The sequence below is a fragment of the Calidris pugnax genome, unplaced genomic scaffold, assembly GCF_001431845.1.
Source record: "Calidris pugnax isolate Ruff unplaced genomic scaffold, ASM143184v1 scaffold196, whole genome shotgun sequence".
NCBI classification, from domain to species: domain Eukaryota; kingdom Metazoa; phylum Chordata; class Aves; order Charadriiformes; family Scolopacidae; genus Calidris; species Calidris pugnax.
The window spans coordinates 4,241,141-4,268,242 of NW_015091042.1; the positions used below are offsets into that span (position 1 = coordinate 4,241,141).

The window sequence follows — 27,102 nt, forward strand, 5'->3', positions numbered from 1 at the left end:
AACATGAAAATCCTTTCATTACCATTTTTCAGGTAGAAGAAAGTATTGGAGAGAAAAGGATGATTTTTATCTTACACGGGGTCTGAATTTTCCAAGTGTAAATACTATAAATGAAAATTTTTTTTCCTATCCTCACTCTCCATACCCATCGTTTAAAACTGGAACTATAGTCAAAGCAAAACCCTTTTTTTGCCACCTCTCCAGTCCTAAGTACAGAAAGTATACTGATAATCTAATGATTTCACAAGAGTATCAGTTTAAGCCTATTACAATCGTCCACTGTGAAATATTAACAAGCTTCAGCAGGTTATTAGCACTTATTTAAGAATCTGGAGTTCATCATGAGCACGTTAGCTATAAAATGTTCTGTCACAGCAGAAAATCTGTTCCTTTCAATCATCCAAGCTTAATCCTTCCTTAAGATGTATTTCTCAGCTTCCCAAAGACTGAGGAAATTAATCTGTATTGTGTATTTCATGTTGATTCTATGCATTTTCCTTGCGATGAGAAACACCTACTTCTCACTCTATGCAAGGCCATACAGAATACAAGCAGTCAAATAAAACCATAAACTGAACTGACTGTTTGAAATCTACAAGTCAAAATGACACTTGTATGTGTTAAAACAAACTGGTGAACATAAAAGCCAACAGTGATCAAAACTACTTCCCTTTTGCACTTGGAACGATCAAACAACAAAAAGAAAGAGCATTCAAATCCCATATTTACAAAGACTTTTAATAAAAGACTAACTATTGGTGCCCTTTCACTCTTTGCAGAACTGAAGAAAGAATGAGTAGTTCTAGCATTTAAATGAGAAACAGCAAGGGGCCAAAAAGGACTCTGTATCTACAATTTGCAATTTGCACATTATCAAAGGACATTCTGCAGTTTAGAGCCTCAGACAATTCACTCTGCAGACTGCAACTGCGAGCGCACATTTGCACAATCTGTAAGCACAAAGAGTGCCAAGAACAATTTCCCTGAAGATAGCGTGTGTGTTGCATAAAACCGTGCTGAGGAGAGACTCAAGATGCCTGGGGGGGGGGAGCAGAAGTGTATTTAAGGGCCTACGTTGTGTATCCGGAAGAGGCAGAGCGCCACGACGTGAGCGCACCACTTGGCCCCGGCTCCGCAGGTACAGCTGCACGAGGTGATCCTGCACCGGTCGAACATCACCGCCACGTTGTACGCACCTTTGGGTGGCACCATCTGTGGGGGGACCACAGTGGCACTCAGATGGAAACCTGTTAAAATTCAAAAGGCCACAGTTACTCTGCTGGTGCTTGGGAGAGAGATTCAGCTGGAATGGATGTTTAGGTATGAGCCATTTAAACAGGGAAACAACACGGCCAGCAAGAACATCCATATAGAATGGACCGGCTGTTAATACATTAATTTCTTTATATATTTATTTATATTAACACTTAACAAAGAAAAGCAGAAATGGATAAAGCTATTACTGAAAAGCGTGGTTTTTTGATCACAGGGTCAAAGCTAGACTCTACATATTTCAGGCATGATTTCTATGCTAATTAGCTCTGTCCACAGTGTAGTACAAGCTAAGTGACTTCTTCAGAATTATTTCCAAGTAAGTCAACTTTCACAATTTTACAGTGAGCTAAAGATGGCATCACTTATACCTGAACACTCCCTTTCACGTTGTGGCTTCCATAAATTATATACATCCCTGCAATTTTGTGAATATTCCTTTTTTATAAACCATGTACTCAGAAAAAAAAAAAACCACCCCTTTTGCTCAGACTAAAATCAGTGGAAGAGGGAAATTTCAGCAATAACACTTGATCCAGCCCAATTAATCTGTGATGAAACAAATAAATTATGAATCTCATCTCAGGCAGGATGACAAAGAGCTTTAATGAGGCTTGGCTTCGTGTAAACTCATGCACAATGCAAACCAGTTGTAGTCATAATGCAGCTTCCTCTACAGATAATGGTTATCCAGAGGCACACATATAATGAGCAGGAAAAGGCCACCAGGAGCATGAATCTTCTACTTGTCTTGAAGGCCCCTATCACCAGTTAATCATCCTCTACAGCAATAAGCATCAGCTTCAGAGCCCTTTTTGCTAGTCTCACGTTCAGTTTTAATGAAGCATAGAATGCACCAAGGGTATCAAAACCATAACCAAATTTCAGTCCAATAATCTACCTTAAGTGAAAAAATATGGCTTGGGACAGCGATTACAATATTTTCTCCATCATCAGCACAGGGAAGTACATTATAAATCCACACTACTAAGTTTTTATTATGATATTGTGAGATTATAATAATGATGGTGTTCAGGAGTGCACATTACCTACTAAATCCCATTTAAAACAATGTGCACTGTATCTTCCTCAAAATATAATCCCCATGCCAATACAAACTTGCTCTTACCTTGTTTAACCTTTCTATTGCTCCTGTTCCCCAGAATTCAAATCCTCTTCCTGATGTGGGTGATTATTTTGATTAGTACACATAATGCCACCCAAATTCTTCAGCCATTTTAGCAATTGGAACAGAATCAACACAAAAGAAGGCATTCACAACAAAATTACTGCACTGCTTATTACTAGCTACAGTTCTAATTTATGTTCCACACTTGGATAATACAACCCAAACAGTTCAGCTAGTCCTTCTGTTGCACCAGAAGCATCTCAGACTAATGGCAAAATGCCCTAATTTTCACAAAAGTGAATTAAGCATTTCACAAATTGGAATAGCAGCAACTCTGTTTCACTGAGAAAAAGCAGTATTCAAAAGGTGTATAGAGAAGAATGGGTCACAGCTATACACTCCTATCAAGCTCCTACCATGACATTTTTATTTGTATATGAAGATAGTTAAATGATTAAATGCAAAGAGGGAAGAACAGTTATTAAAGAGAGAAGGAAAATTTAAGGGCTTCAGCATGACATATCACAAGCTTCAACTCAAACCGCAGCTTGATGAACGTCTGCCACTGACACCACTAACTCAAGCAGCTCTGCCCAATTCTTTTGCTCCACCAGCCTTGCTGTACTGAAGGACTATTTGTGGGATGGCACAGGAAACCATACCAGGAAAAAATTCTAGATTGAATTAATGGTTACTTTTGCCAGGAAAAATACCACAATTCAGTTCACTGCACAGCTTGAAGAAGTCAAAGGGCAGCTATTGTCTCCTCCTGCAGACCACAGCTCTCACCTTCCTGCTTAAATGTTAAGACAAGGATTGCATCTACTGCACACCTGAGTGATCTGGCCACCTCACAGAGACCACAAGAATGTTCTTTCCTCCCACCACCTGATAACAGCTTATCTGCTCCCTGCATAACAACCCATTACCAAAACACGTCTGCGTGTACCAGCAGTGTTCATTCTGCAACTGCAGAAAAAAGTAAGATCTATACCCACCAGAAACAAGTAAGATCTATACCCTATTCTTGGCAAGCTCCGCTCCCAGGAGACCTCAAGAACAAGCTGTAGGCCAGAGGAATTGCTCTGCCAGGAGTCTCACCCCACTGGCTACCACGGTTCTTAAGTGTACTTGGGGGTGCAGAGAAAGCTTAGTGCTTCCGTGAAAGCACTCAGGCTTTCTACACAGAAAGTGCATCTTACACTCCTCACGAGCACCAGATTTACCACTCAGAACAAGTATTTCAAGCAGCCAGCACCAATGCTTTGGAGAGTGTCAGGTACACACACTGTACAACATACCTGCTATGCACAGAGGGCACCAGGAGGGACCTACTGCACCCAGGAAGCAGGTTCTATCATGTAGTGAAGAAGGGGTAGCAGAACACTGTCCTCTCCGATAATCAAACAATGTGTCTTAAATTGAGTAAATGTAAAAGCAGGAAATAATCAACTGCTGCCAAGACTAGGTCCTACAAAAGACAGATGGCTTCTTTTTCAGTCCATAACTAATCCTTCTTGCTGCTCTACCCCTGAAACTTAATCTTTCAGGAAAAATACCCAAGAGAAATGTATGCTTCTGGCTGGTAAAAATCCAGTTTTCAGAATTTTAGGATATCTACAGCAACATCTCTTGCATTTAATATTTATCATGAAACTCATTTATTGTGAAATTTCAGGTCTGTTTGTTCATTTTTCTGAGGTCCTATTAGTCCTCATGATTTCAGGTGGAAATGCACAAATTTGAAATACCCCAAGCTACTCCGTAAGGAATTGGAATGAACAGATTTAAGGGACCTATGAGTTAACAACACCTCACTAAGAACACCTCTTGCAATACAGCTTCCAAGTTTTCTTCATTGGTATTTGGTACTTCTGATGCCCCTATAACGATGACAGCAAACACACCTCTGCATAGAATTTAAAAACATTTTCTCTGGCTTTCCCAGGACTAACAGAAATGGGAAAACAAGAGCTGAACAGAAGCTTTTAGACAGGATGCAATGCACGGCAATTCTGGACATTGTTTTAAACCAAGATACTAGAATCTCTAAAAAGTGGAGACTTAGAGACACTATTCAAGGAGGTGCAAAGTTAGAATCCACACTGAACCTGCTTCTGCCTTCCTCATTTATCAAAAAGAGATTAAGACTATGATCGGAAAAAAGTCCCTGAGATCAGCAACTACAATACACCTATTTGAGAACTACAATAACATCTTCAGTGGAAGGAGACAGGTGTATGACTGCTGCAGAGAGAGTGGGAGAGGAAGGCCCACGGAAGTCAATCTTTGCACATATATAGTATATTTATGCGCATACATATCTTTGTGCATATATAGTAGAACACTGTAAAAAAGTAGGAGTTTGGAACGTGGTGAAGAGGTGCTTTTGTTCAGAAATTATGGATAGGAATTTGCATGTGAACAAGATGACTAAGACTACTCATGTTTAAAAAAAAATAAAAATCTTATACTGCAAAGGGAAATGGGACAAAATAGCATAAAGCACATTTCGAGCTTTGTCCTGTTGATCACAATATCACAAGGCACTGCCCAACCCCCTCCAAATCAAATCCCCTCTCAAGCGCTGCTTCATTTCCTGCATTTCTTTTCCCATTTCACAGTATATGAAACTCAAAACTGCAACCACACACCTTAAAATCATTTGGAGTAGCCAACTGAAATTATATCCAACCCACCACCAGCAGCTTCTGGGCTACTCACGGGAAAACAAAAGACAGGGGAGTCTCTCCATTAGATAAAGTTCCTCCACTAAGGAGGAAACAACATTCCTTCCCTTCCACACACATACCCCAAGAAGCCCCACTGCTATAGGTGTACTCAAGCAGTTCCTCTCCTGTATCATTCACCAACTCCTATTTTTCCCTTCTCCTCTCCCCCAAGCACAGGTTTTGCACGAATACTCCCAGCCTTTGTTCATTTACATTGCTTTACACCTCCTCGCCTTTTTCATTTATTACCGAAACAAGTTTTGACCGCAGTCTGAGCACTGTATATTAAATATTCTGCTCTTTCCTATCGTGAAAGCCCTGGGATTTACTGAGTTCCAGCCAGTCTCATTTAAGCTCATTTTGTCTCTCTTAAACATTTGCCTTCCTGAAGTTCAGCCCTGGAGACCTCTCTCAGGATTTCAGTCCTGACATCTACAGTTTATGAATGCACTCAAAAGTCAGTTTAATCCCATTTAGCTCAATTTGCTCCAAAATTACTATCTGGTCTCACTGACAACTCGATATACCTTATGTATGAAGAAGTACTTCAATTCTCAAGAATTTCTGCTACTGTTACCATAGCAGACAACAAACTGGGTAAAAAATCCTTTCAAATGCTTTACCTTCTAGTAAGGTAACAGTTCATCAGCCTCTTGCAATTTGCATGTCGCAATGACTATCTCCTTCTCTTCTGTTCTCCCCAAACTTCTACAGTATGGGTTCCTTTTTGAGGAATTTACCTAAGTTTAGGTCCTTTACCTAAATTTATTCATCCACTGATCATTAAGTATTACTAGTACTAGCAACTAAACAGGCCCAGAGAAGTCTCTATCCCTCATCACATGAAAACAAAGGAACTTTCCTCCTTAACATAATACAGCTTTTTATATTATCAGCCAGGCTCAGCTCCCACATACCAATTAATATTCTATTTCTGAAGCCTACAATTGCAGAAAAAACTACACATCTGCATCGGATTGACATGGCCCACCTTGACATACTAGTCTCTTTATTTCACACAGTGCCTTCCTGTCTAGCAGCTGCCACTGGAAAAGCCAGCTCAATATTCTTCTTTACTTCAAAGGATTTAATAAAAAAATCCAGAATCCAATTCTTTGTTTAAGATAAGTTTCTATAACCATAAAGCACAAAAAGAACAAGATAAATAAGAAGCAGCAATAAAACCCACTGTCCAGCAACAGGGATTTCCTTCTACCAAAATGCTACCCGAGTAACTGTATTATTAACACAATTCTTTTCCCACCAGAATAATTAAATTTGCAAACTTCCTCTCTGCCATACTTGCACTTTAGGCAAAGCATTCATTTGATCAGAATGTTCTAGAAAATCTCTACCAATGAGGAAATTTAAGCATTACAGACACAAAGGCATATGACACAGGTTTTTTCCAAAACTCTGAGACAGGTCAGAAATCAAATTTTCAGAACATTTCTGGTTTTTCACTCAGTTTCACAGCTGACCTGAGCGAGGCTGAAATAAACACAGTATTTAGCTCAGGACATTACAAAAAATATACATGGCAGGGAGGTTAGTCTAGGATGCCAGAAAGAGTCCTACCACCGCTGTCCCATTGCGGTTATGGTTTTGGGAATCTCAAATACCTCGAGACGTGGAGCTGCAATGTTCTTACCTATCTGGAGAGGGTCTTTGACAGCCCTCACCCGGAAGAGCTGCTCCCCTCGCTGGAACTCATCTGCACTGCCATTTGCCAAACACGAGTACAATCTGAAAGAGATAGATACAACACATCACCATCAGTCTGCTTTTAAGAAATTTCACAGTATTATCCTCTGGCATTCTTTGTTGGCATGGCATTTGAAAAATTCTTACTAACTTCATCTTCAGGATGAAGTCCAGCTCTTTTCTGCCACTTCTCCATTACACTCCAACCATAAAAATTGTTAGTCTCTTCCCAAGTGGGTTTGTGTACAGCCACTGGCATTTCTAGGAATTTCAACCTACGGCTCTGAAGTACAAATTCATTCATAGCCTAAAATTCAGCTTTTATGTACAGTATAATATCAATTCCAAGTCCAATGTTAGCATGCCACAGTAAAACTGCTTGTACTTCTAGATGAGTTACCTGCTTGCTCACATGAGGCTTTTTTTACATCTGTGCTCATCAGGATAATGAACGTACACACAATCATCTGGCTTGCTCTATTCCCCCACAGGTGATCTTACTAATTACATCAGCACTTCTGACATTACCTCCTCCACCTGATACCAGAACATTAGATGAATGCATCTAAGAACTTTTGGCATGATTCTTTCTAAAACAAGAGATCATCACTACTTTGCAACAAAATTCTGAATGCACAGTTCCATGGGCAGGCCTCCTACAGCATAAAAGCTTCAGCAAAAATACTTTGGTAAAAGATCTAAAAGCAGAGAGTTTTTGACTATGTACTCACACAATTTATGTGGAAACATAAGAAACACAGTCATCTCTGACTGTATCCACTGATCACTGACGTACTCAACAAATTCTGATTCTCCCACTTCATCCCCCAAAGGCTTGCACAGCGTACTGAGCTAGCCCTCCTCAGCAATTACTGAGCCCAGTAAAAGCTCCCAGTCAAGCAACAGATTCAAACTGGAAAGAATACTGAGTAAGACTGATGTAAGGACAAAACTCTACAAACAACTTACTGTCATGCAAATTAAAGGGTGCATTTATTCTGCTAACATTTGCACACAGAACCTGCACGTGCACAGGCTTTTCCTGGGACACATGCACGGCACCTCATCCTGAAATATAACCCCATATCATAGGGTATCCCACAGTAACCCACCCATGGATTACAAAATGCCTGTGAGACCAGCAGAAGCAGCAAATATATGGGACATCAAACAATGATTCTCCTCCAGTGACCAGAACTTTTCCTTATGTATCAATGAAACAGAAAAAGTATTCATTACCTGATATCTTCCTCATTTTCTGGGAAACTCCAGAAGGCGATCCGAAGCTGCAGTTGCTCAGGCACTGGAGGATAAACTTTCTCCACCACCTCGAATGGAATGTGAAATGCAACCTGCTTTGCAGACAGTTCCACCAATGGGATCACCAGCCCATCTAGCAAGACAAGAAACAAAATGCCATCAGCCATTCAGAGAACAAAACTCGTAAGAGGATAAAGAGATAGGAGCAAGGAGCCCCTTTCACTTCCTTTCTTATCTCACCAAGCTCTAGGACCAATTTTGATAGACAGTAAAAGGCAGCACAGAAATTTTCTGAAGAATTGCCTGCCAACTTTATGTTTGTTTTCAGCCCCCTAGGGAATGGGTACACATTCCTGAATCTCTTTGTCAGGAGAGCTACACCAGCCTAGCAGACATCAGTGATTCAAACTCCTGATAAAGTGAAGCCATTTAGCAAGACTTAAAGCAGCCAAATATTTTTCACACATTTCTGTTAGAATATGGCAGCAACATCCTGCGAACGCCAGGTGATTACTCAAAGAAGAACTATTACAGTGTATATACACATGACAGCAATGGAAAGGTTACCCAGGAACCTTAGTATTGACTTTTTTTGTAAAATTTAGTATTCGGCTATTGACAAGATTCTAATTTCAGTTAGTATTTTTCGGTTTATTGCCTTCACCACCACATGTTATATGATATCTATATTTCAGGTTCTCTCCAGAAGCAACTGGGAATTCCAATGTTTGTATAGTGCTGACTACACTGAGCTCACGAGGAGCTTAACTGAAGACATCAAGAGCTTTATACAAATACATTTAACCACCACTTTTCTACCAACTAACTCCACTTTCTACGTTTTTAAGTGCAGATGAAGATTTCTTATCATCAGGTTAACAGGAGTCTCACGTTTCTGCTTCGCTCTGAGCTAGATTACACTTTATGCCAGGCCTGTTTTATCTGCAAGCCCCTCACTGCTTCACTGAGATCCCTTCACTGATCCATCACTCCAGCAGCCTTGGTTCTCCCGTCCTCCAAACCCTGTTGCCAAAAGCTAATTAATTCCGTTTCAGATACTTGATGTTATGTCTCTTCACCTCCCTAACCAGCTTCTAAAACACCACTGGAAGCCAGAATGTAAACCAATCTGGCCCTCAGCTTTTCCTCCCCAGCCGCCTCCAGGCAACATATCAAAGGAAAACTTAAGCCCTGATGTCAGTAAACGCTTTCTCACCCTCTGCCTGGAGACACCCTCCAGTCCCAGCAGCTGGGAACCAGATAGGAAGGGAGAGAGCTTTGAAAGCACATGCACACAGCAAAAGCAGCCAACGTTTCCCCCAGCACTGAGCAGACCTGTCAAACTGAAGGATTACATAAATATGGAAAGAAAATACAGTTTTCAAACATCCACATTTATGATTTTATTTTTTTTTTTATTGCAGTGAAATTAGATTCATTAGGGAGCATTCACTTCTCCCAGACAGAGCCAGCCTTTCACTGTCAGGATTATTTTTTTCATCACCAGTGACTTTTCCTCTATGTTATAGAGGGAGGCTGTGTTTTACAGTGCTATAATCCCAGCCACAAATGTGAGAGCAGCAGACTGTAAAATGAACAACCATGAAAAAGTGGAGTGTCCCTTTCTCTACAGCTAGCAGACAAACAAGATTTTGGCAGAAAAGCCATCTCATTTACACTTTTGATAATCAGAACAGGTGTAATGCTTTCATCAAGTCACTATAAAAACCTACTATTTTTAATTAATTAGTTTTTAATTAGTGCAACATAGCAGCAATGATATTTGGCTACTACAGTAGTAGTTGATATCAAAGAAGGTCCAAATTAAGGCACTTTAATACTTGAAGTTACTTTGAGCAATGAAAGGAGAGAGATTTCTTGTGGTTTTAAGTGCACTTTTTGTATAGAGGCACTTTATCCAAGTGTTTCATTACACAATACTAGAAAAGAGATAACACTTAAACAACCTCTACAAGGTACAAGACTCAAAAAAGACTTCAGTGCAATCATACAACCAGTTACTAGGTCTCAATGGTACTGGTAGAGTAGTACTGGTGCTAGGAGCAGCAGTGCAATCACTACAATTATCTCCATGCTCTCCATTACAAAGTATTGCTGTTCCTTTCAAGCTAAACTAAACAAGCTCCAGAAAAAGACTTTGACGAGTGTTACTGAAATTACCTCTCTTAAGAAAACATTTTTTCCAGGCAGGAAGACAACGTGAGCTCTCCTCATCTGCTCCAGTGCAAGCCCAGTACAAGTCAGCCAGCTCCAGCTTGATTTTAAGAGTTTTACACAGTGAACTAAGGTACAGGCTGACTCTGCACTGAACTCATTAACTGATTCATCAGCTGTACTGTGTTAGCAGTAATCAGCAGAAGACAGGTGGCCAATTATCTGCCATATCATAACCCACAGCCAGACATTCACAGCACACAGCTTAGATGTTTTCAGAACAAGGTGAAAGCAGTAAAACCTGGTGGGGAGACAATAATCTGAAAAGCAATAAGCTTATCTATAAGACCATGTGTCTTTCTAAAATGCTGAATTTTCTATAAAGAAAAAGAGATGTGGAAAAGAAATAGTAGAAAATAGTTTTTCAATTATACATCAAGGGTGGGTGAATTCATAGTAGTTAACTTGGCACACAGTGTAAATACTAAAATTCAGAAGTTAAACTGCCCTAAGTTTCAAGGGGGTAGTCCCCTATGTAGCCAAGGTGAGACACTTACCTAGAATGTGACTCAGAGCATCAGAGGGTCTTTTCCCATTAGGCCTCTTTTAAAGTCAGCTGGACAGTTTGAGTTAAGTGCTAAATTAGAGTCTGAATATTATCCTTTGAGTCCTAAACCTAGAGAGATCTATTCAAAAAGGTTTATCTCTAAATAAACAAATCCAAGGCTGGTGGATTCATACCTACTTGTATCAAAAGGTATTATCAGTACAACAGACAAAAGGTACTCTCGGGTTCTATAATAAACATATTTAGAGCAAGAAAAAAGAAAAGCCTGCTAACAAAGAAAAGAAGAATGCATCCCAGTTTCTGCTTAGAAACAAGCAAAACACAGTATTGCTAAAAAATAGGAATTTGTTTTTATTTTCTGATTAAGGAAACTGATGTGAAGGTACAGGGTCCTGGTTCTTTAACTATTCAAGCAGTGTCAATCTTAGGAAAATAAGCAATTCTTTTACACTGGAACACCTGCTGAAATAAGTCAGAACAAAGTTTCAGCTATTTGTCCCTCAGATACTGCCCACTCTAAACTAATTCCTTGCAAAAACACCTCAGCATTCACAAAGCTGCAACAATAAATGGAGAACCATAGACTCCAGAAAAAAAGCCTTTGGGGGAATTCATCTGTGTGAGTTTTTCATGTGCCGTGACAAACCAAGAAGGTTAGAGAAGACAGGAACAGGGTTCAAGTGATGGATAAAGGATGCTACAAATGCTGCTGCTGCTTGATCGTTAACCAAGCTTGCTCAGAAAAGATGACTGGAGGGAGCATTCTGACCTGAGGGCTCCTTTGGGGTTGTTTTCTCTCAGTGTTTTTAAGACATCAATATACTCGTAAAAGGCTAGCAAGTGCAGCTAAACTGACCTAGAAAAACAGTAAGGGCAGGACACTGCCCAATCATCAGGTATTTCAGGCAAAGTTAGCCACAGGAAAACTTCTACAAATACCTGTTTCTCCACTAGGGTTGTACAGCAGGATGATATTCTCATTATGGAGGAATAAAGTTAAAAATAAGTAAATATATATACACACACATCCCCCCTGCCTTTTTTTTTTTTGTAATAACTGCAAACATAGCCCTAGAGAGAACGAAGTGATCAACAATGCAGCAAAATGCTCCAGAGGACAAATAAAGATTCAGTTTGAGTCACTAGGTACACTGATTCGCTCACAGGATAAAGCACACTAAAGAGAACGATCAGGGTTACTAGGTTATATTTTTCTGTCTCTGTAATTCACCTCTTAAATTTGCACATTACCCTTCTTACTGCCCGTAAATAGCGCAGAACTCTCAAGAAGGAAAGTTATCAACTAAATATGGGCGTTTATATTTAGAACCAGGTCTGCTTCTCTCGTTTGCTTGTTTTTCCCTCCTCCTCCTCCACTGCTACTGCCCCCATAAGCTTACTAACTGTATTAAAACCCTAACGGGATAAGTGTTTAGAAGACTTCCTTATACCTCTTATTTCCCCACCTAGAGTTATACAACTCTATCTGGATCCCATTTTGCAGCAGTGAAATTACACTGAGAATAATGTCACAGGGTAGCAAACACAGAGATATTAATACCACACTGAAAGCGAAAAGAAGAACTGGGGGGAGGCCTACATCAGCCCTAAGCCACAGAATGACATTTTTATGTACAAAACATTTGAGAAGATGAATAAGCAACAGAACTTTTTCATTAGCGTTTACTGGATGAGGCTGATGAGATTCATAGCCAAAAACTGTTAAAAATACAAATCCCAGATGGGCAGATTATGGTCCAGAATTGGAAACCTCACGCTTAACTGACAAACTGCAGCAACTATTACTACACGGATTCCGTTACAACCATCACAATAACATTTTAAGACTGGACTTTTTTTTTTTTTCAATGCAATGCAAAAAGGTTCATTTTATCGCAGGAAGGTGTCTAATTCACCCCCAAAATCTCCACCATCCCCCAAAGAGTCAAATCTCAGCTCAATTTGATTTCTGAAAATTGCTTAACACTACATCACAAACAGCTCATACGCGTAAGTCAAAATATTTAATGGCTCAAAATATCTTTTTGTTGCTATATTTACATTCCCATTCAAAACCAGAAAAGGATATTATTTGGCTGACTACATAAACACATCGTGACACCACGACTTCTGTCTCCAAGATTAAGACATTTTAGGAAGCAAGAATTAGTTTATTTTATGAGGCAGACCTTAAAATACACCAAAGCATCAGAAAAATGGGACTCATTTTTTATTTTGCACACAAGCCTTGTAGATTTGCAGAACACAATACTAAATCACATTCAGAGTGATTCAGAGGGGCTGAGTGGCATTTTCTTTTTCAGGTGTTTGTAATTTTAAATCTGTTCAGGCTGCCATAGAGATTGCATCCCCAAACTATTTTTGTTGAAGAATCTGATCACCGAACAGAGGAGGGATCCCAGTTACTCAGCTCAACGCCTGCTGTGTCAGCATTAGACTAAGTATTTTATCTTTATGTTACTATTTTTAAAGTTACATCTTTTAAATCATAAAGTGTTCGAGTATTATGCCAACTCCTGGTGACACTTCCACAAGATTTCATGAAGCACAAGAAAGACCTACAAAACTAAGCTGGTGAGGCTTTACAATGCTAAGCAATAACTGACAAGAGAACTAAACCTTAGAAGATACATGATGTGTGTGTAAGAGCCAAGAGTCCTAACCCACTAAGAGTTTAAATCAGTAAGAGAATGCCAAAAATCCCACAGCCATGTCCCAACTTTCCCTACAGTAATTCATCATTTCTTCCTGTTAGTAAAAACCTTTTACTGGGAGCAAAACCTTCTACTGCTATATAAAGTGGTCATGATCTAACTTCAGAAAGTCTTTCTTTGAGATGCTCTAGTTCCCAATGCCCCTCCTTTTAAAGATAAAACAATGTTGAAACAAGCAGGCAGATGCAGATTCATAATATGGGTTCTTCTGTTAGCCTGCAAAGCACACACCAATACATGCAGCATTTACTGTCCGTGAATTTCTAAAGATTTATGGGGAAATGGTTCCTTTTTCTTCCCACACTGTCTCCAAATGGGACCTTTCTGCTGAGAATCAGCCCTCCCAGCCCTGTGCCACACCAGATGAGAACCTGAGACACACTGGGAGCAAGGTTAATGTCCTCTGGCTGCCAGACCAGCTGTCAGACAATCCAAATACAACTTTGTTCAGATTCTTCCACAAAATGGTTCAGAAATATTCTTTTATTCCACAAAATACCAGTGTCCGGCACAATACTACTGCAACAACAGCCAGCGGGGATACTGCTACCCTTGTCACAACTTAATCAATAGGGAAAAATTACAATTTAACCAAGTAATGTAGTACTGGCGTTACCAGGGGAAATCTGGGGTGCCTAGGACTGCTGAGCAGACCTACACCAGAAGAAAAAGGCCAATGCTTTCTGCTACAGGACTTTTTAGAAAATTACTTGAGAAATGGTTCCTCACAGCAAGAGGTCACAATGTACATAAAGATGGAGGCAAACTTCTCGATGCACCTTCTCGGAGCAGCTGCTTCTACCCCTCCCAACTTCATCTGCAGTTTCCTGTGTCAGCAAGAACACTTTGGGAGACAAAGCATCTGAAGGAATCCTCTGTTCAGAGCAGCATGAGATGTTAATAAGAAAAATAACCACCCCTGTTGTGTTATTCCTTTCACCACTGATAAACATTAGAGTTTCAATATGCCCACGTAAATTTTAATTGCCAAGCAGATAACCTGCTGTGTAATCATCCCTTAGAAATCCTCTTGCTAGTAGCAGACAGAAGAAGAGCTGCACGTTTGAAAACTTTTTCTGCACTCCAAAGTCAGCCAGCTGAAGAACAGATTTCCCTCCTTCCCTTACAAATTTCTTTATGTCCTTAAAGCATCATAGCTACTTTTACTATACTAGAAACTAGACCTCTAGGAAAAAAACAACACCTGAATCAATTTTTCAGAACTTCAGGACAAGGCAGAGATGGAAACGTACAAGTTATAGTTGATAACCAAAAAGATGTTTGATGCAGGAGGGTAAGTAAAGATGAAACCAAAATCCATGAGTTGGTTTCATGACTCCAGGACAGAAACACCATTCACATTCCTCCATCACTAAACTCAGATTCCTAAGATGCTAGTCACCTAAGTTCTGCCTCACGGTTCACATAACATTTTGTTGCAAACACGTACATATACCTACAGAAAACATCTGCTCTGAGCAAATGTCAGAACCTCTCCAGACTCAAGTCAAACCCAGATCAGTGTAGTTTCCATTTAACTCTTTTGCTTCTCCTATGCAATAACTGTGAAAATCTTCTGCACAGGGCTGTGCAGATGAAACCGGTGTATTCAATGTTATGTTGATGCCTTATGCCAGAGGAGATCTATTTGTCTCATCATAAGGTCTGCAACTCAAGAGCAAAATGTCAATAAGCACTTTTCTCAGCCCTTACCAATTCTAACACGACTGAAAACCAAAACCGTAATACCAGCGTTAGGCTGGCAATGCAGCATTCACAACTTGACAACCTCCTCTGGAAATTCAGACAAGAAAATTCTTAATCCAAACACCCTTCCATTTCCCTTCCTAAAAAAAGAATTCATTTCCAAAAAAGAGCAGCCTGGGCAAGCAACCGGCAGCTGTTAAAAATCCTAAAATGAACAGCAGATTTTTGTAAAGCAAGACAGACAGTGCTACAAAACACTGTATTCGTGCCAGTGCTGGCCAAGGTTTCGTGACAAATTGGGCAGCTTGCATTCAGAATGACTCTACAGCTGATGAAGCAGATCAGCTTCAGGCAAGTCATTTCCCCTGCACTGTTATTCCTCGCTCCCTCACCCCATGCAGAAACGTGCTGCATAACCCAGATCGTGCATTCAGAGCACAGACACCAAACAGCTCCCCCTCCCTCAGAGCCAGGCTCAGTGCTACCAGCTATTCCCACTTCCACCCCACGCCAGGTATTTTAAAAGCTCAGAATTCAAAATTATCTCCCGGGGCCTATGACAAAAAAAACCCAAAGACTAAGAAGGACCAGATATTTTTCTGAAAATAGGTGATGGAACACAAACACAAATCAAAAAGTCTGACTGCATCACAGCTGAGCATCAACCTCAAGAAGTACTGATACATTTTCAGACCCTGAAAGGAAGTCACACAAAACACCATGCAACCTCTACTGTGCTGCTCTCTACCATTAGCATCCATCCATCCTTACGTGCAAAATTAATCTCTAACCAGTTTTTTCCCTGTGTCCAAATCCCAGAGCAGTTTCACTTGGCCTCCAAACAAATGCACTGGCAAACACTGAGGAGCTGCATTACTGAACATATCAGGATGAGATCAGGCCAATTTTGTTGGGGCTGATGGGAAAGCTATTGTCTGAAAAGAATAGATCAAGAATGAAGCATTCTCACCTCTAGGGTAAAAAAAATAAAAATAATTAAATAACTAAACATCTGTCAGGAACTAAAAGAAGATACTGCCTCTTAGTATCACCAACAGGAAACCACTACAGGTTTAAAAACCTGTTTCATAGACAGCAGTCAAAAGAAGTTAGGTATCTAAACGCTTTTGAAAAAAACATTACCTATTTTTATCTCCTTTTGTTTTGTCTCCCCTACCTAACCAGATCTCCCCAGATCTAACCCCAGGTGTATGGGAGGTCACAGAGCCCACTCAGCGATGTCCCTCAATTCTAGGTTCACTCACCACAGTTCAAAGTGCAGCAGAGCAGCCCCTGATCAGCCCGAACCACCGCCGCAGGACACAGCCTTCCCCAAGCTCTCCACCCCGCAGCAATCACGTTTCCTCTCGCTCAAAGTAAGGCATCTGTCTGATCATTTCTTAGTATCCTACAGTTGGAGGAATTTCCTCCCTAACAAGAAATAAATTCTCTTCCCTTTCCCTCTCATCTCCAATAGAGAGAACAGAAGGAGGGAAACAAAACTGGGTACCAAGGAACATATGAAGCAAGCAGGCAGGTACAGAACGTTTACAGAGGTGGAACTAATAACAAGCACGTCTATCATTTCCAGTGCACAAAAATAATAACAAAAACAGCACTGGAAAACTGTGATTAACGACAGTCCATTGCATGAATTTGTTTAGGCAAATGCGTAGTATCTCCCAAGATCTCTCCAACATCAGAAGACTGAAGCAAAGTCAACAATCTTCTGAAATACCCACAGAAGTCTTGAAATACTTGCTGCTCATAACTAGCCAGGGAAAACTAACTCCCTGCCCTTGAGAAGGATAAGCAGCTTAGCTGACCCCATGCACTACTGCTTTAAACGCAATCAATTAGTCAATGAAAACTTAACTTCCAAAGACATTCTGGGTCAAGCAGAATTAACTTCTCTATGTCAGATCACCTTCTCTTCAAGCCACACCTGAAAGTTACACACAGGTGTAAGTTAAAAATATTTTCACCTGGCTGATCTAGCCAGCTCTGGTAATGAAATTTACAGCTGCATTTCCCTTTTTCTCCTACCTCAGCATTCACTGACCTAAATATGAGGTAGAAAATGGAATTACACACAATATGCAGTAGGAACTGCAAAGAGCTCAAGAGAATTACTAAATGATGCCCTATAGACTTCAAAAAGCTATTAGATTCTCAGAAAAAAAGTTGTCATTTCATTTTTACACCTATTAATTACATACTAACCCACCAGCAGGACTACCATGAAGCTTCCATGTCAAATACCAATAATTTTTACATCAGCAATCGGTCTTTCCTAAAATCATGGAATTTAGGCATTCAAGCCATCGTCAAGCTACTTAGCATCTAACATGGATAGCAAGGATTCATGATGGTAGATTTTCCACAGGATGAGACAGGTGCAAATTTATCAGGTAAGAATTCCAGTAGAGGGATATTAAAAAGAAAGGGAAAAGACTAAAGAGTAAGTCTTGAGAATCATGATTTGTGATATACAAAGTCAGGCAAATGTGAGCATATGTTGAGAACAGTAAACCTGACGTCCTACAAAGACCAGAAACAAGACACACAGACAGATTCCATAAGGTCATACAATACTCAATATTCACAGGTTCAGCATTTTATACTTCAAAGAAGAACCTTGTTCTGTCACATACATTGACAAGATGCCAGTATGAATGGCTTGGGTGCACAAAGGTCTTGTTTTCATTAATATACCTAAAAAAAGAGCCCCGATGGTAACTTAGCTACGTTCACTTTAAAGCCACCTCACTTTTTCCATTCATTAGTTCTGCCTGGGGAGACATGCTCAAAGCAGCATCTTTAGAGACCTCAAGCCTAATTAACTTTTTCACTAGTTTATTTGGGAAAAGGTGTTCACCTGCCCACTGTTTCAACCAGTCACCTCATAAGTGTCTTAACTTGGGAAGGAAAAAGTACAGCTGGATACTGTCCTGTAAAGCCTCTCATTGCTTGCAGACAAACTCGAGGTAACTTTTCTTTTATCATACTACCTATATAATTTTTTGTAAAAAATGTGGATTTCTTTTTCTATATTGTTTTTGCTCCCCCTTTTACATTCTCTCAAGTCTATTTTCCCCTCCAGCATCCAGCTATTCTCCCACAAAGAAACAAGATTTCTTCTGAGGACAGATTTTTTTCTTCCTCCCTCCATCTTATCCCTTTATCCTTTCCCTTTTTTCTATATGCCAATCCTTATCCCATATGAAAAAGAAGCTTGAAAGCTCTACTGTATGTCTCAAACTAAATCTAGTGGACAAAAGAAAGGCATAAAAGTCACTGAGGTTTCAAAAAATAACACTCAGGTCCCCTACTTGCAGCAACCGAATGAAGATGTTAAGAATTGGTTTAAAGAGCCTATTCCTGCAACCTTTTCAGGTTTCCCTCTTCTATGGAAAGAGAATGTCTTAGTGTCCAAACTTTTTTCAGCGGTAACCACACACCAATAGAGATTTAGGTAAATACATAAAAATCAGCACACAGATTTTCCAGCTGTATACATCTTGGCTATGTTCACCCTTCTCCTAATTGATACTGTTAAATACTGTAATTTTCTCCTTTTTTAGGTTTTTGTTGCTGTGATCTAGAAACACTAATAATGATTCATAATAGCAACAGTATTTTATTAAAACCAGACGCTTTTCACAGCGTTGCTTTTCTCAAAATATGCAATTCCAGAAGATTTTAAGTAATAGGTGTATCACATCCTGACAGAGCTCCTTTGTTTCATTCTTTTCAAAGATGGTGTGTTTCCAGCTGTGTAGAAGCAAATATAGACGAGTTAAGCATAATGAAAACAGCAGAATTTACATAACCTTGCCCATAACATTTAAGACATCACTTTCAATATTTTCTGTTAAAAACGCTACACAACTAACACAGCCTTGCCAGAATGTTACTGCCATTCTACAGGCAAAGAAACAAAGAAGAAAGGATGCATCAAAGCCCACACAAATTACCAAAGGTATGAGAATCTTCTGGTTGGTAGCTCTATACTTATTGCTCGAGACTACACAGCTTCAGAGCAAGCAACTTAAAAATGTGTGATACAATATTTTGAAATTACAGCTAGTATTTAAAATATATTGTATATTATTCATCACTGCTCTTTAATATTAAAAAAAATCTAGGCCTAATATATTAGCTAGTTGATACATACGTTCTTTGAATTTTACGTTTGAAGGGGTGTCACAAAAATCTAAGCCTAATATATTAGCTAGTTGATACATAAGTCCTTTGAATTTTACGTTTGAAGGGGTGTCACAAAACAAGAGGAGGGAGGAAAGAGATTAATACAGATGAAGTCCATTAAAATAAAGTTGAAATAAAACAACTTCAAGTCATGATACTATTTTAAATTACTCTTACAACCGCTTTACAGTCTTACAATTAGATAGGAGACGGAAAAAAGTTGTTGGTCTAAAAAGGGCAATGAAATCTTAAAGACATTCTTGCATTTCAAGAAATAAAGAATGAATTGCTTTTGACTCTTTGGAAATGTTACTTAAAAATATAAAAACAAACAAATAAAATTAATTAGAGATATTCTAAATAGCCAAACATTACTCCAAAAGTTCATTAAAGTATGTAAAACATCTTGTGAAGCTGTGCATTCCTTTCTTCCTCTGGAACAAAGTACTGTATAATAACTAGGACACTGGACAATTAAGAGGAGATGGTCTCTGCTCCTGGTTTCATAACCAGTATAAGAGACACTGTTCAAACCACTGATGTCCATTTCTGTTCCCTCAAAGGTATCTGGTATCAGGAAAAGTGGGGTTTTTTTGTTTAAAAGGACCTATGATCCTTGCCATTCCTTTAAAAAAATTCTTTATTTCTGGTTTCATATTCCTTATTCTTAACATTTAACTCTCTGTGTTAACCTTTCCTCAGCATACTAATAAAAATTGTATTACTCAGCAAACACAGACATCAAGAACTTGACATGGACAAGAAAGCTCCCTCCTATTCACTAGATTAACATTAATATGTACACATTTCCCTTCACTTCTGTGCAAGTTTCACCAAAGAAAGGGATAGGAGACAAAGCACAAGTTCAGTCAAATCCTTATCCCTGCTTCCCCAGAGGTAAACATGCCACAGAGAAGAACAACCCCTGTAGCTTCAGTCAGCATGAAATGCAAATAGAGCACCTGTGATCTCTGGTCATTCAGCAACATGGGGATCTCAAGGTGAAAGGAAGGAGAAAACAAACATGAGAAGAAAAATCCATGGAAGCCAGGAAGAAAGATGAGTAGAAAGATGAGACGGGAAAATGAGACATTTCCCAGTAAACAAGACATCTCCCAGTAGAAAGATGAGACGTTAAAACATGGAAAGACATCTTGTGAGGAGAAGAGAAGCTTATATAGAGGCCAGAAGACCACAACAGAGATAAAAATGGATTGGTCATTGAAAATCTCAGTAGTAAAAGGTATCTTTTCCTGATAGCTTCTTATGTGGTTTCTCCATTACCTATTTCTGAAGAGAGGGCTACACACACTCGGTCATCTCAGAAAGGCCCATGAAAATACAAATGAAGAGACAAATGTGTGAGAATCACTCAACTTGTCATCCTCCCAAAAGACAGAGGTATCACTGCATTGTGAAACCACCTTTTTGTTTAGTAGAAACTTCTAGACAGCTTCTGAAATCTACATCCCAGCTCTGAAGCTGTGCATTTAATTATGCCAATCAGCCTTGATAAATGACTGTCTCTAGAGCTTGTCTTCGGTGTCTTCAGCTCTAATGAACCAGTGTCCCCTTTGCACCCTGTATTACAAACCAGTAAGTCCCTTCCTTGGCTTGAACTTTTGCTTCTGCTATACAGCATGTCAACGCCACCAGCCACTATGGAATAGAGCACAAAAGGAGATGAAATTCATTTACCAGGGTGAGAAAATGGAGAGAAGCCTATTTTCTACTAGCAGCTTCACTTTCACATTACCTTTAGCCTTTGGAAACCTAATCTCTGCTTATTTAATATCAGTATATCATTTGTGGCATCTTCTCAACATTCCTACTTTTAAAATTCAATTGCTTCTATAAAGAAGCTCATTAGGGAGCTATACAACACTTTTGCTGAACAGCTACTGGTTTGGGTTTTTAATGTCATTAGTGAACTTGGATATACTGTAACATGTATTTGGGCTAAAACTGATGTCATATGTTGTACTAAATTAAAAATCACAACAAACAAGGTGTATTACACCTGTACATCCCAGAAGTGTGAGCTGATTACATACCCTCCCTCTTAATACCAGAGGTACAAATAAAGTAGGAAAAAAAAAGAAATCCATGGTAACTTTATAATACACAGTAACAAAACAGCAGGGAACCACAGGGTCTTCATTTCCAGCTTCCCCAAGCTCAAGCAACAGAGATGACATCAACATCCTTCTCTGCAAAGAAAAGTCTGAAGAGCACAGTTATGAATTTGAAAGAGCCTATGTGTTTCTCCTGCTGTTTTCTGCAATTACTGCTTGAGCAAGGGTTAACTTCAATTTAATAAATAAATCCTGAGGAAGAAGTGTTGCACTCTCAGCCATTTATTCTTTGTCCATATAAATTAATGAAAATCAGTCACTGTCATTTTCCCAGCATAGACACAGCTCAGACTTTGATCAGGTTGTCTCTCTAAACTGGTCATAACCTCACCTCGGGCTGTGTCTGTTCTCTGTGGCTTGGATTTTTGAGGCACTGTCCCCAGAACTTATCGTTGTGGGCACTCCTAACAGTTTGGGAGAACATAAACTGTCTGGGGCTGGATAATGACAATGTTTTCTAGGGGATTGCTGCCTACATCAACTCTTAGCTAAGTCTGAGGGGATTTTGTAATACAGTATGCAATGGTTCAAGCTTACAGTAAATGGAAGAAAAAAAAAAATCCAATGATTCCCTCTCTGTGGCTTGGATTTTTGAGGCACTGTCCCCAGAACTTATCGTTGTGGGCACTCCTAACAGTTTGGGAGAACATAAACTGTCTGGGGCTGGATAATGACAATGTTTTCTAGGGGATTGCTGCCTACATCAACTCTTAGCTAAGTCTGAGGGGATTTTGTAATACAGTATGCAATGGTTCAAGCTTACAGTAAATGGAAGAAAAAAAAAATAAATAAAGCTTTCTCACTAGCTGCCTATTGAAAATAGTTTCAACACAACTCATCAGCACGCTTCCAGCAGAAGCCAGTGTGAAGGAATAAATACAAACTGAGCAAAAATATTGCAAGCAGAGTATTTAGCAACCCTACAGTATTTATGGCAACTTCTTAAGTGTTTGGTAAACATTTATGCTTCAGAAACTGTGAAACAGAAAGGACTAAGGGTGGGAAAGAGCTTAGAAGCTTTCAAGGAGAAACAAAGCCACAGTGGGTTTGGAGAGATAATGAGTGTACTTGAACATTGCTCTGAAGACCTCTGTCACAAAAATCCTTGTGTAAAGACAATTGATAACAAAACATTTGCAAATGACTTACTGCAAATCACTGCAAATGACTTATTTTAATTACCAATGAAAAACACAGCTGTTTTAAAAAGTGAGATGGGAGGATCGTAGAGGCTCTCATCGATGTCTCTGGGAAAGAAAACTGTCCAGAAAAGTGGAGAAAAGGAGAGTGGGCACATTGGTTGGCAGAAAGGTAACAAACTGGTGGAATGTCATTTGATAGGGAAGAAAGTGAGTTGGAGCCACAAACCAAGTCAGGGGACCAGATGGTTCTGAAGACACTGCAGGGACTTTGCTCTTCACCCATTCACCGTAACTCCAGTGCTGGATCCCCCACCTGCCCAGTAGAGCTGGAAGCTTCCCATCAATGACGTGCACAGGCAATGCCCAAGCATCAGCTACAAGCATCACCTCGTTCAAAATGAAAAAAAGAAGGGGTAAAAACAAGTGATCAAGGCAGTCTGACATGAGAACAAGTCATTTCTAAAATCAACATTCAAAATTATGAATCTTGGTATTGCCAAAATTGACATGTTTTGCTGAAGTTTCCCCCCAGAATTTCAGTGCAGGTGAATCAGTGGAGATGGAGCGCAGTTCAGAATCTAAAGGCATCCATGAAGCAGACACAATGCCTTCCTCCTTCACATTAGCAATTATACATTTAAAGAGAAAACTCCTTTCTAGAAAGTATTATAAGAGGACTTTACCACAGTGAAAATTAAAAGAGGGAAAACCAACCCATTACAGTGCTATTTTTCTGATATAACTGTACATTTGCAATGAGCTACCCCAAAGCTTATTGTTTAACTTGCAGTAAGCATATCTGTGATGTTAAAAAAACCCAAGAACAAAATAAAAAATGGGAAAAAGAAGTCATAACTGGTGTGTGTGCGGGTAATTTGTCTGTTTGTTTGTTTGTTTAAGAAGAGGACTCCCCAGCCAACAGCACTGCCATCAGTTTCAGGGAGATTCTCTTTGAAGTAATTAATGAAGAATAGGATGCTCCCAAGCACAAACTCAAAACATTTGAAAAAGCTAGAAATCCTTTATCTTACATAACTCATCTGGCTGACTCCAAATCAAAACACAGGCTGAGATCCAAACCAGAGGAAAAGGCCAACAGAATATAGTTCCTCTTAGTTTGCCTTGAGCATTTAACACTGCAGAACTCCGTGCCTACCCCCATTTTTTGTTTGTGTAGGCAACTACTCCACAGGCCACTGCAAAATGGTAAACTGTGGAAATAAAAACACACAGCTCAATTCAGAATGAGCACATTTCAGAAGACTCACTACAACTGACAACCTCAGGATCTGGCAAGTTCTTAATACAAACTGTTTTTTCTGAGTGCAAAAACACTGTCAAAAAGAGATGTTAAAAATAATTAAACTGGTACAGGAGTTCTGAAATCCAAGGAGATCCCAGATGATGACAGATCCCTCATCAAACCAGACTCACTGGCAACGCACTGTGCACAGTCAAGTACCTGCAAGTGTCCCATGTTGGTAATATCATACATGATTTCATAGAGTAGATGAATAATTATTTAGGCAGCAAATCCATGTTCACATAATTCTCAAAATAACTCTGACCAGAGCTTGGGAATTGCCAGCAAATGCCTTTAAAGCAGGCAAAAGTAGCCTTTCAGACTGCCTCTCTGGTTAAAGTAAAACTTTTGTACAAAGGAATTAAGTCTCTCTACAGATAAAACCTAAAAAATATGAAGCAAGTGCGAACAATACAATCCTTGCCAATGCAGGTCTGCAGAAGCCAGAACAATGACATCTCAATTATGTCTAAATAATTACAGTTATCACAATAACGTTAGCTACTGTGGCTCTCATATCAGGAAAGAGACTGAGAATAACAAATATGCACAATCTACTGAAGTGATTTTTCATTTTAGTGCAACGAGCGGATGCCAGCAGAGACCAATTGCTGCTTGCTTTTAATTCGGTCAAGAGAGCGAAAGGAACTAGGCCAAGACCCAGAAAAAGAATGATACACTGAACCAGTGGAGAAAAGTTGGCTACAAGCACCTCAAAGTTGAACAAAAACAATCACCTCTTCAAACATCAGTCTGACCTGTAGATCTGTACAAACCAGTTTCATACACCACAGCCAATCCAGAGATGTCTTACTGCCCACAGCAGTATGTTCCCCAAACTTCAGCTCCTTTCCAGGAAATTAACATATGCAACAAGGTGTAAAGCAAATCACGAAATTTATAGCCTTTGCCCTGTGCCCAACACTTATTTCTACATCTCAGGACTCATAGCTTTTAAAAAAAAAAAACCACCAGCACTGTTTCCTTTCTTTACACCAGTAGAATGTTCCACACTAAAACCAACATGTCCCACCTGCAGGATCCAAGAGCGCTATCCAACCTGGATGTATTCAGCATTTCCCTCTCTCTCTCCTCTTTTGGGTTGGGTTTTTTTAAAGTTTCCATCCTACCCTCAACTCTAATCCAGACTATTCAAGAGACACAGGGGGTTATGCATCTAGGATTGGAGAGTTCTCAAATTTATTAAAAATTCCAAACTTCAGCTGCTCTGGAAAGCCTACGGTTAATGCAAGGTCTGCTTCCTGGTCTTAATCCAGTGACAAGTGAGCATTTGTCCATAGCATAGCACAGCCAGATTTCAGCACAGCTCAATATAAATTGCATTCTCTGTTCATGTAAGGCCAACATTCAGAAGAGAATGAAGTTGTGCAGTTCCAGATAGGGAGATATTAATGAGGCAGCTGATGGTCACGAAGGTCAGCAGTAACAGGAAAAGTACTGACACGGGATTGAAAGAGAAGAAAGGAGATAAAAGGAAGAGTAGAAAGGGCTTGTGTAATTTCTGTTATCAGTATGTCTGGCTCTGCTTGGTGTAACCACCACCTGAATTCTAGGGTCAAGATGCATCAGGATAAAAGAGAAATTATGCTTAATTTATTAAAAAAAAAATAAAAATCAAGCAAAGAGTTGGTAACTACAGATAATTTTAAATATTTTTTAATTGCTTATGTTATCTATTTTCCTGTCTGCTACTCAAAAGAAATTACTATCAAAAGAAAGGAAATATAACAACTCCTGAAGCAGATACAATGTAGTTTGCTGACTTCTTTGTGAGGATCTTAAGGCCCTCTTGTCCTACTACTGCAAAAGAAAGTCGGCTAATTTACCAGAAAAAAGCGAAATGTAATGAAACAGACAAGAAAAACAGACTGCTCTATACAATAATGGCTCACGTGCCTCACCCTGAGTAGTTTTATAGCAGTTACAGAACCCTCTGTGAAACCTTAGTGCAATTCAATCAATGCAAGTGGGAACCTATGTATAGTTATTCCCAGCCAAGTCTGTACTTTCTGTTTTCAGATTTCCAAGAGCAAGCTCACCAGATCTCCTCAGAAGAGCAGGACCACAATACTACAGAGCGCACGCAGGTGAAGGCTCACCCAAAAGACAGCTTTGTCTTAAGATCCCCCACAAATGTTTAGTTTCAATCTCTGGTCAAAAATTATCCTGACCACGATCCTACACGCGACTTCCCTTTCAACCTTTGACATTCCTTCTGCTGATCTCCTCACCCCCCAACTTCCACGAGCGCAAAGAGTGACCCAATGAAACCAGGCGACCTCACCTTTCATTTTGACAGTGGGAGAATTGGGTCCAGCCGATTGCTTCCTCCATCCTCTCCAGTTCTGGCAAAGGCTCTCTGCCTCAGAGATGAAGGAACAAAGAGAGTCTTCTTCAAAGCGATCAGAGTCTTCAAATGAAAACCTCTCCCCGTCCTCCCACTCTGCGAACATGAGTTCCATCACATCCGACAGGCGACGCAGGGGGAAAAAGAAGAAAGACAGAAGCAGCACTGCTCACTTTTAACAGGTGGATGGACTTGAGGGCTCCTGCAATACTTAAAATCTCAGTTCTGATCCGATCCCCACGCTACGGCACCAGGAAAAGCAGAGCCAGCGCTATCTGAGGTGGGAGAAGCAGGAAATCAACGGAGGGGAAGCACGTAAAAATCCCAGGGAAAAAAAAAAAAAGAACCAAAAACCCCCGAAAGTTCTTTTTAAGCTTATGTCCACAAAATGTACTTGAGGCGGAGGGGGGTTGGGTTGGTCTGGGAGAGCTGCCTCCTCCGGGCGGGACAGGTGCCTGCCGGCCGCACGGAGGGTTTCTGAGGGGCTTCCGACGCCACCGGTCCACCGTCGGAGGAGGGGAAAGGGGCCGGTTTCCTTCTCCGGGGCTGCCGCTGAGGGAACGGCCGGGTGTCTGTGCGCAGGGCCGGGTCTCCCTGAGGTTGTGCTTGTCTCACTCTCGGTGCAGGAACCGGAGGGCGAGGGCGGGAAGGGGGAGGAGGGGC

The 27,102-nt window shown here is 40.0% G+C and overlaps 1 protein-coding gene across 1 annotated transcript in view; it reads right to left on the minus strand.

Annotated features, from left to right (window-relative positions):
- ZSWIM8 (zinc finger, SWIM-type containing 8) overlaps positions 1-26,802 on the minus strand; it is a 63,462-nt gene extending 36,660 nt beyond the window's left edge. Inside the window, exons 1-4 of the mRNA XM_014956290.1 lie at positions 26,377-26,802; positions 8,077-8,230; positions 6,785-6,879; positions 1,075-1,247 (exon numbers count right to left, since the gene is read on the minus strand). Of these exons, the coding sequence (XP_014811776.1) occupies positions 1,075-1,247; positions 6,785-6,879; positions 8,077-8,230; positions 26,377-26,554 (600 nt within the window). The 5' untranslated portion in view covers positions 26,555-26,802. The remainder of the gene's footprint in view (positions 1-1,074; positions 1,248-6,784; positions 6,880-8,076; positions 8,231-26,376) is intronic.
- Between the last annotated feature and the right edge of the window lie 300 nt (positions 26,803-27,102).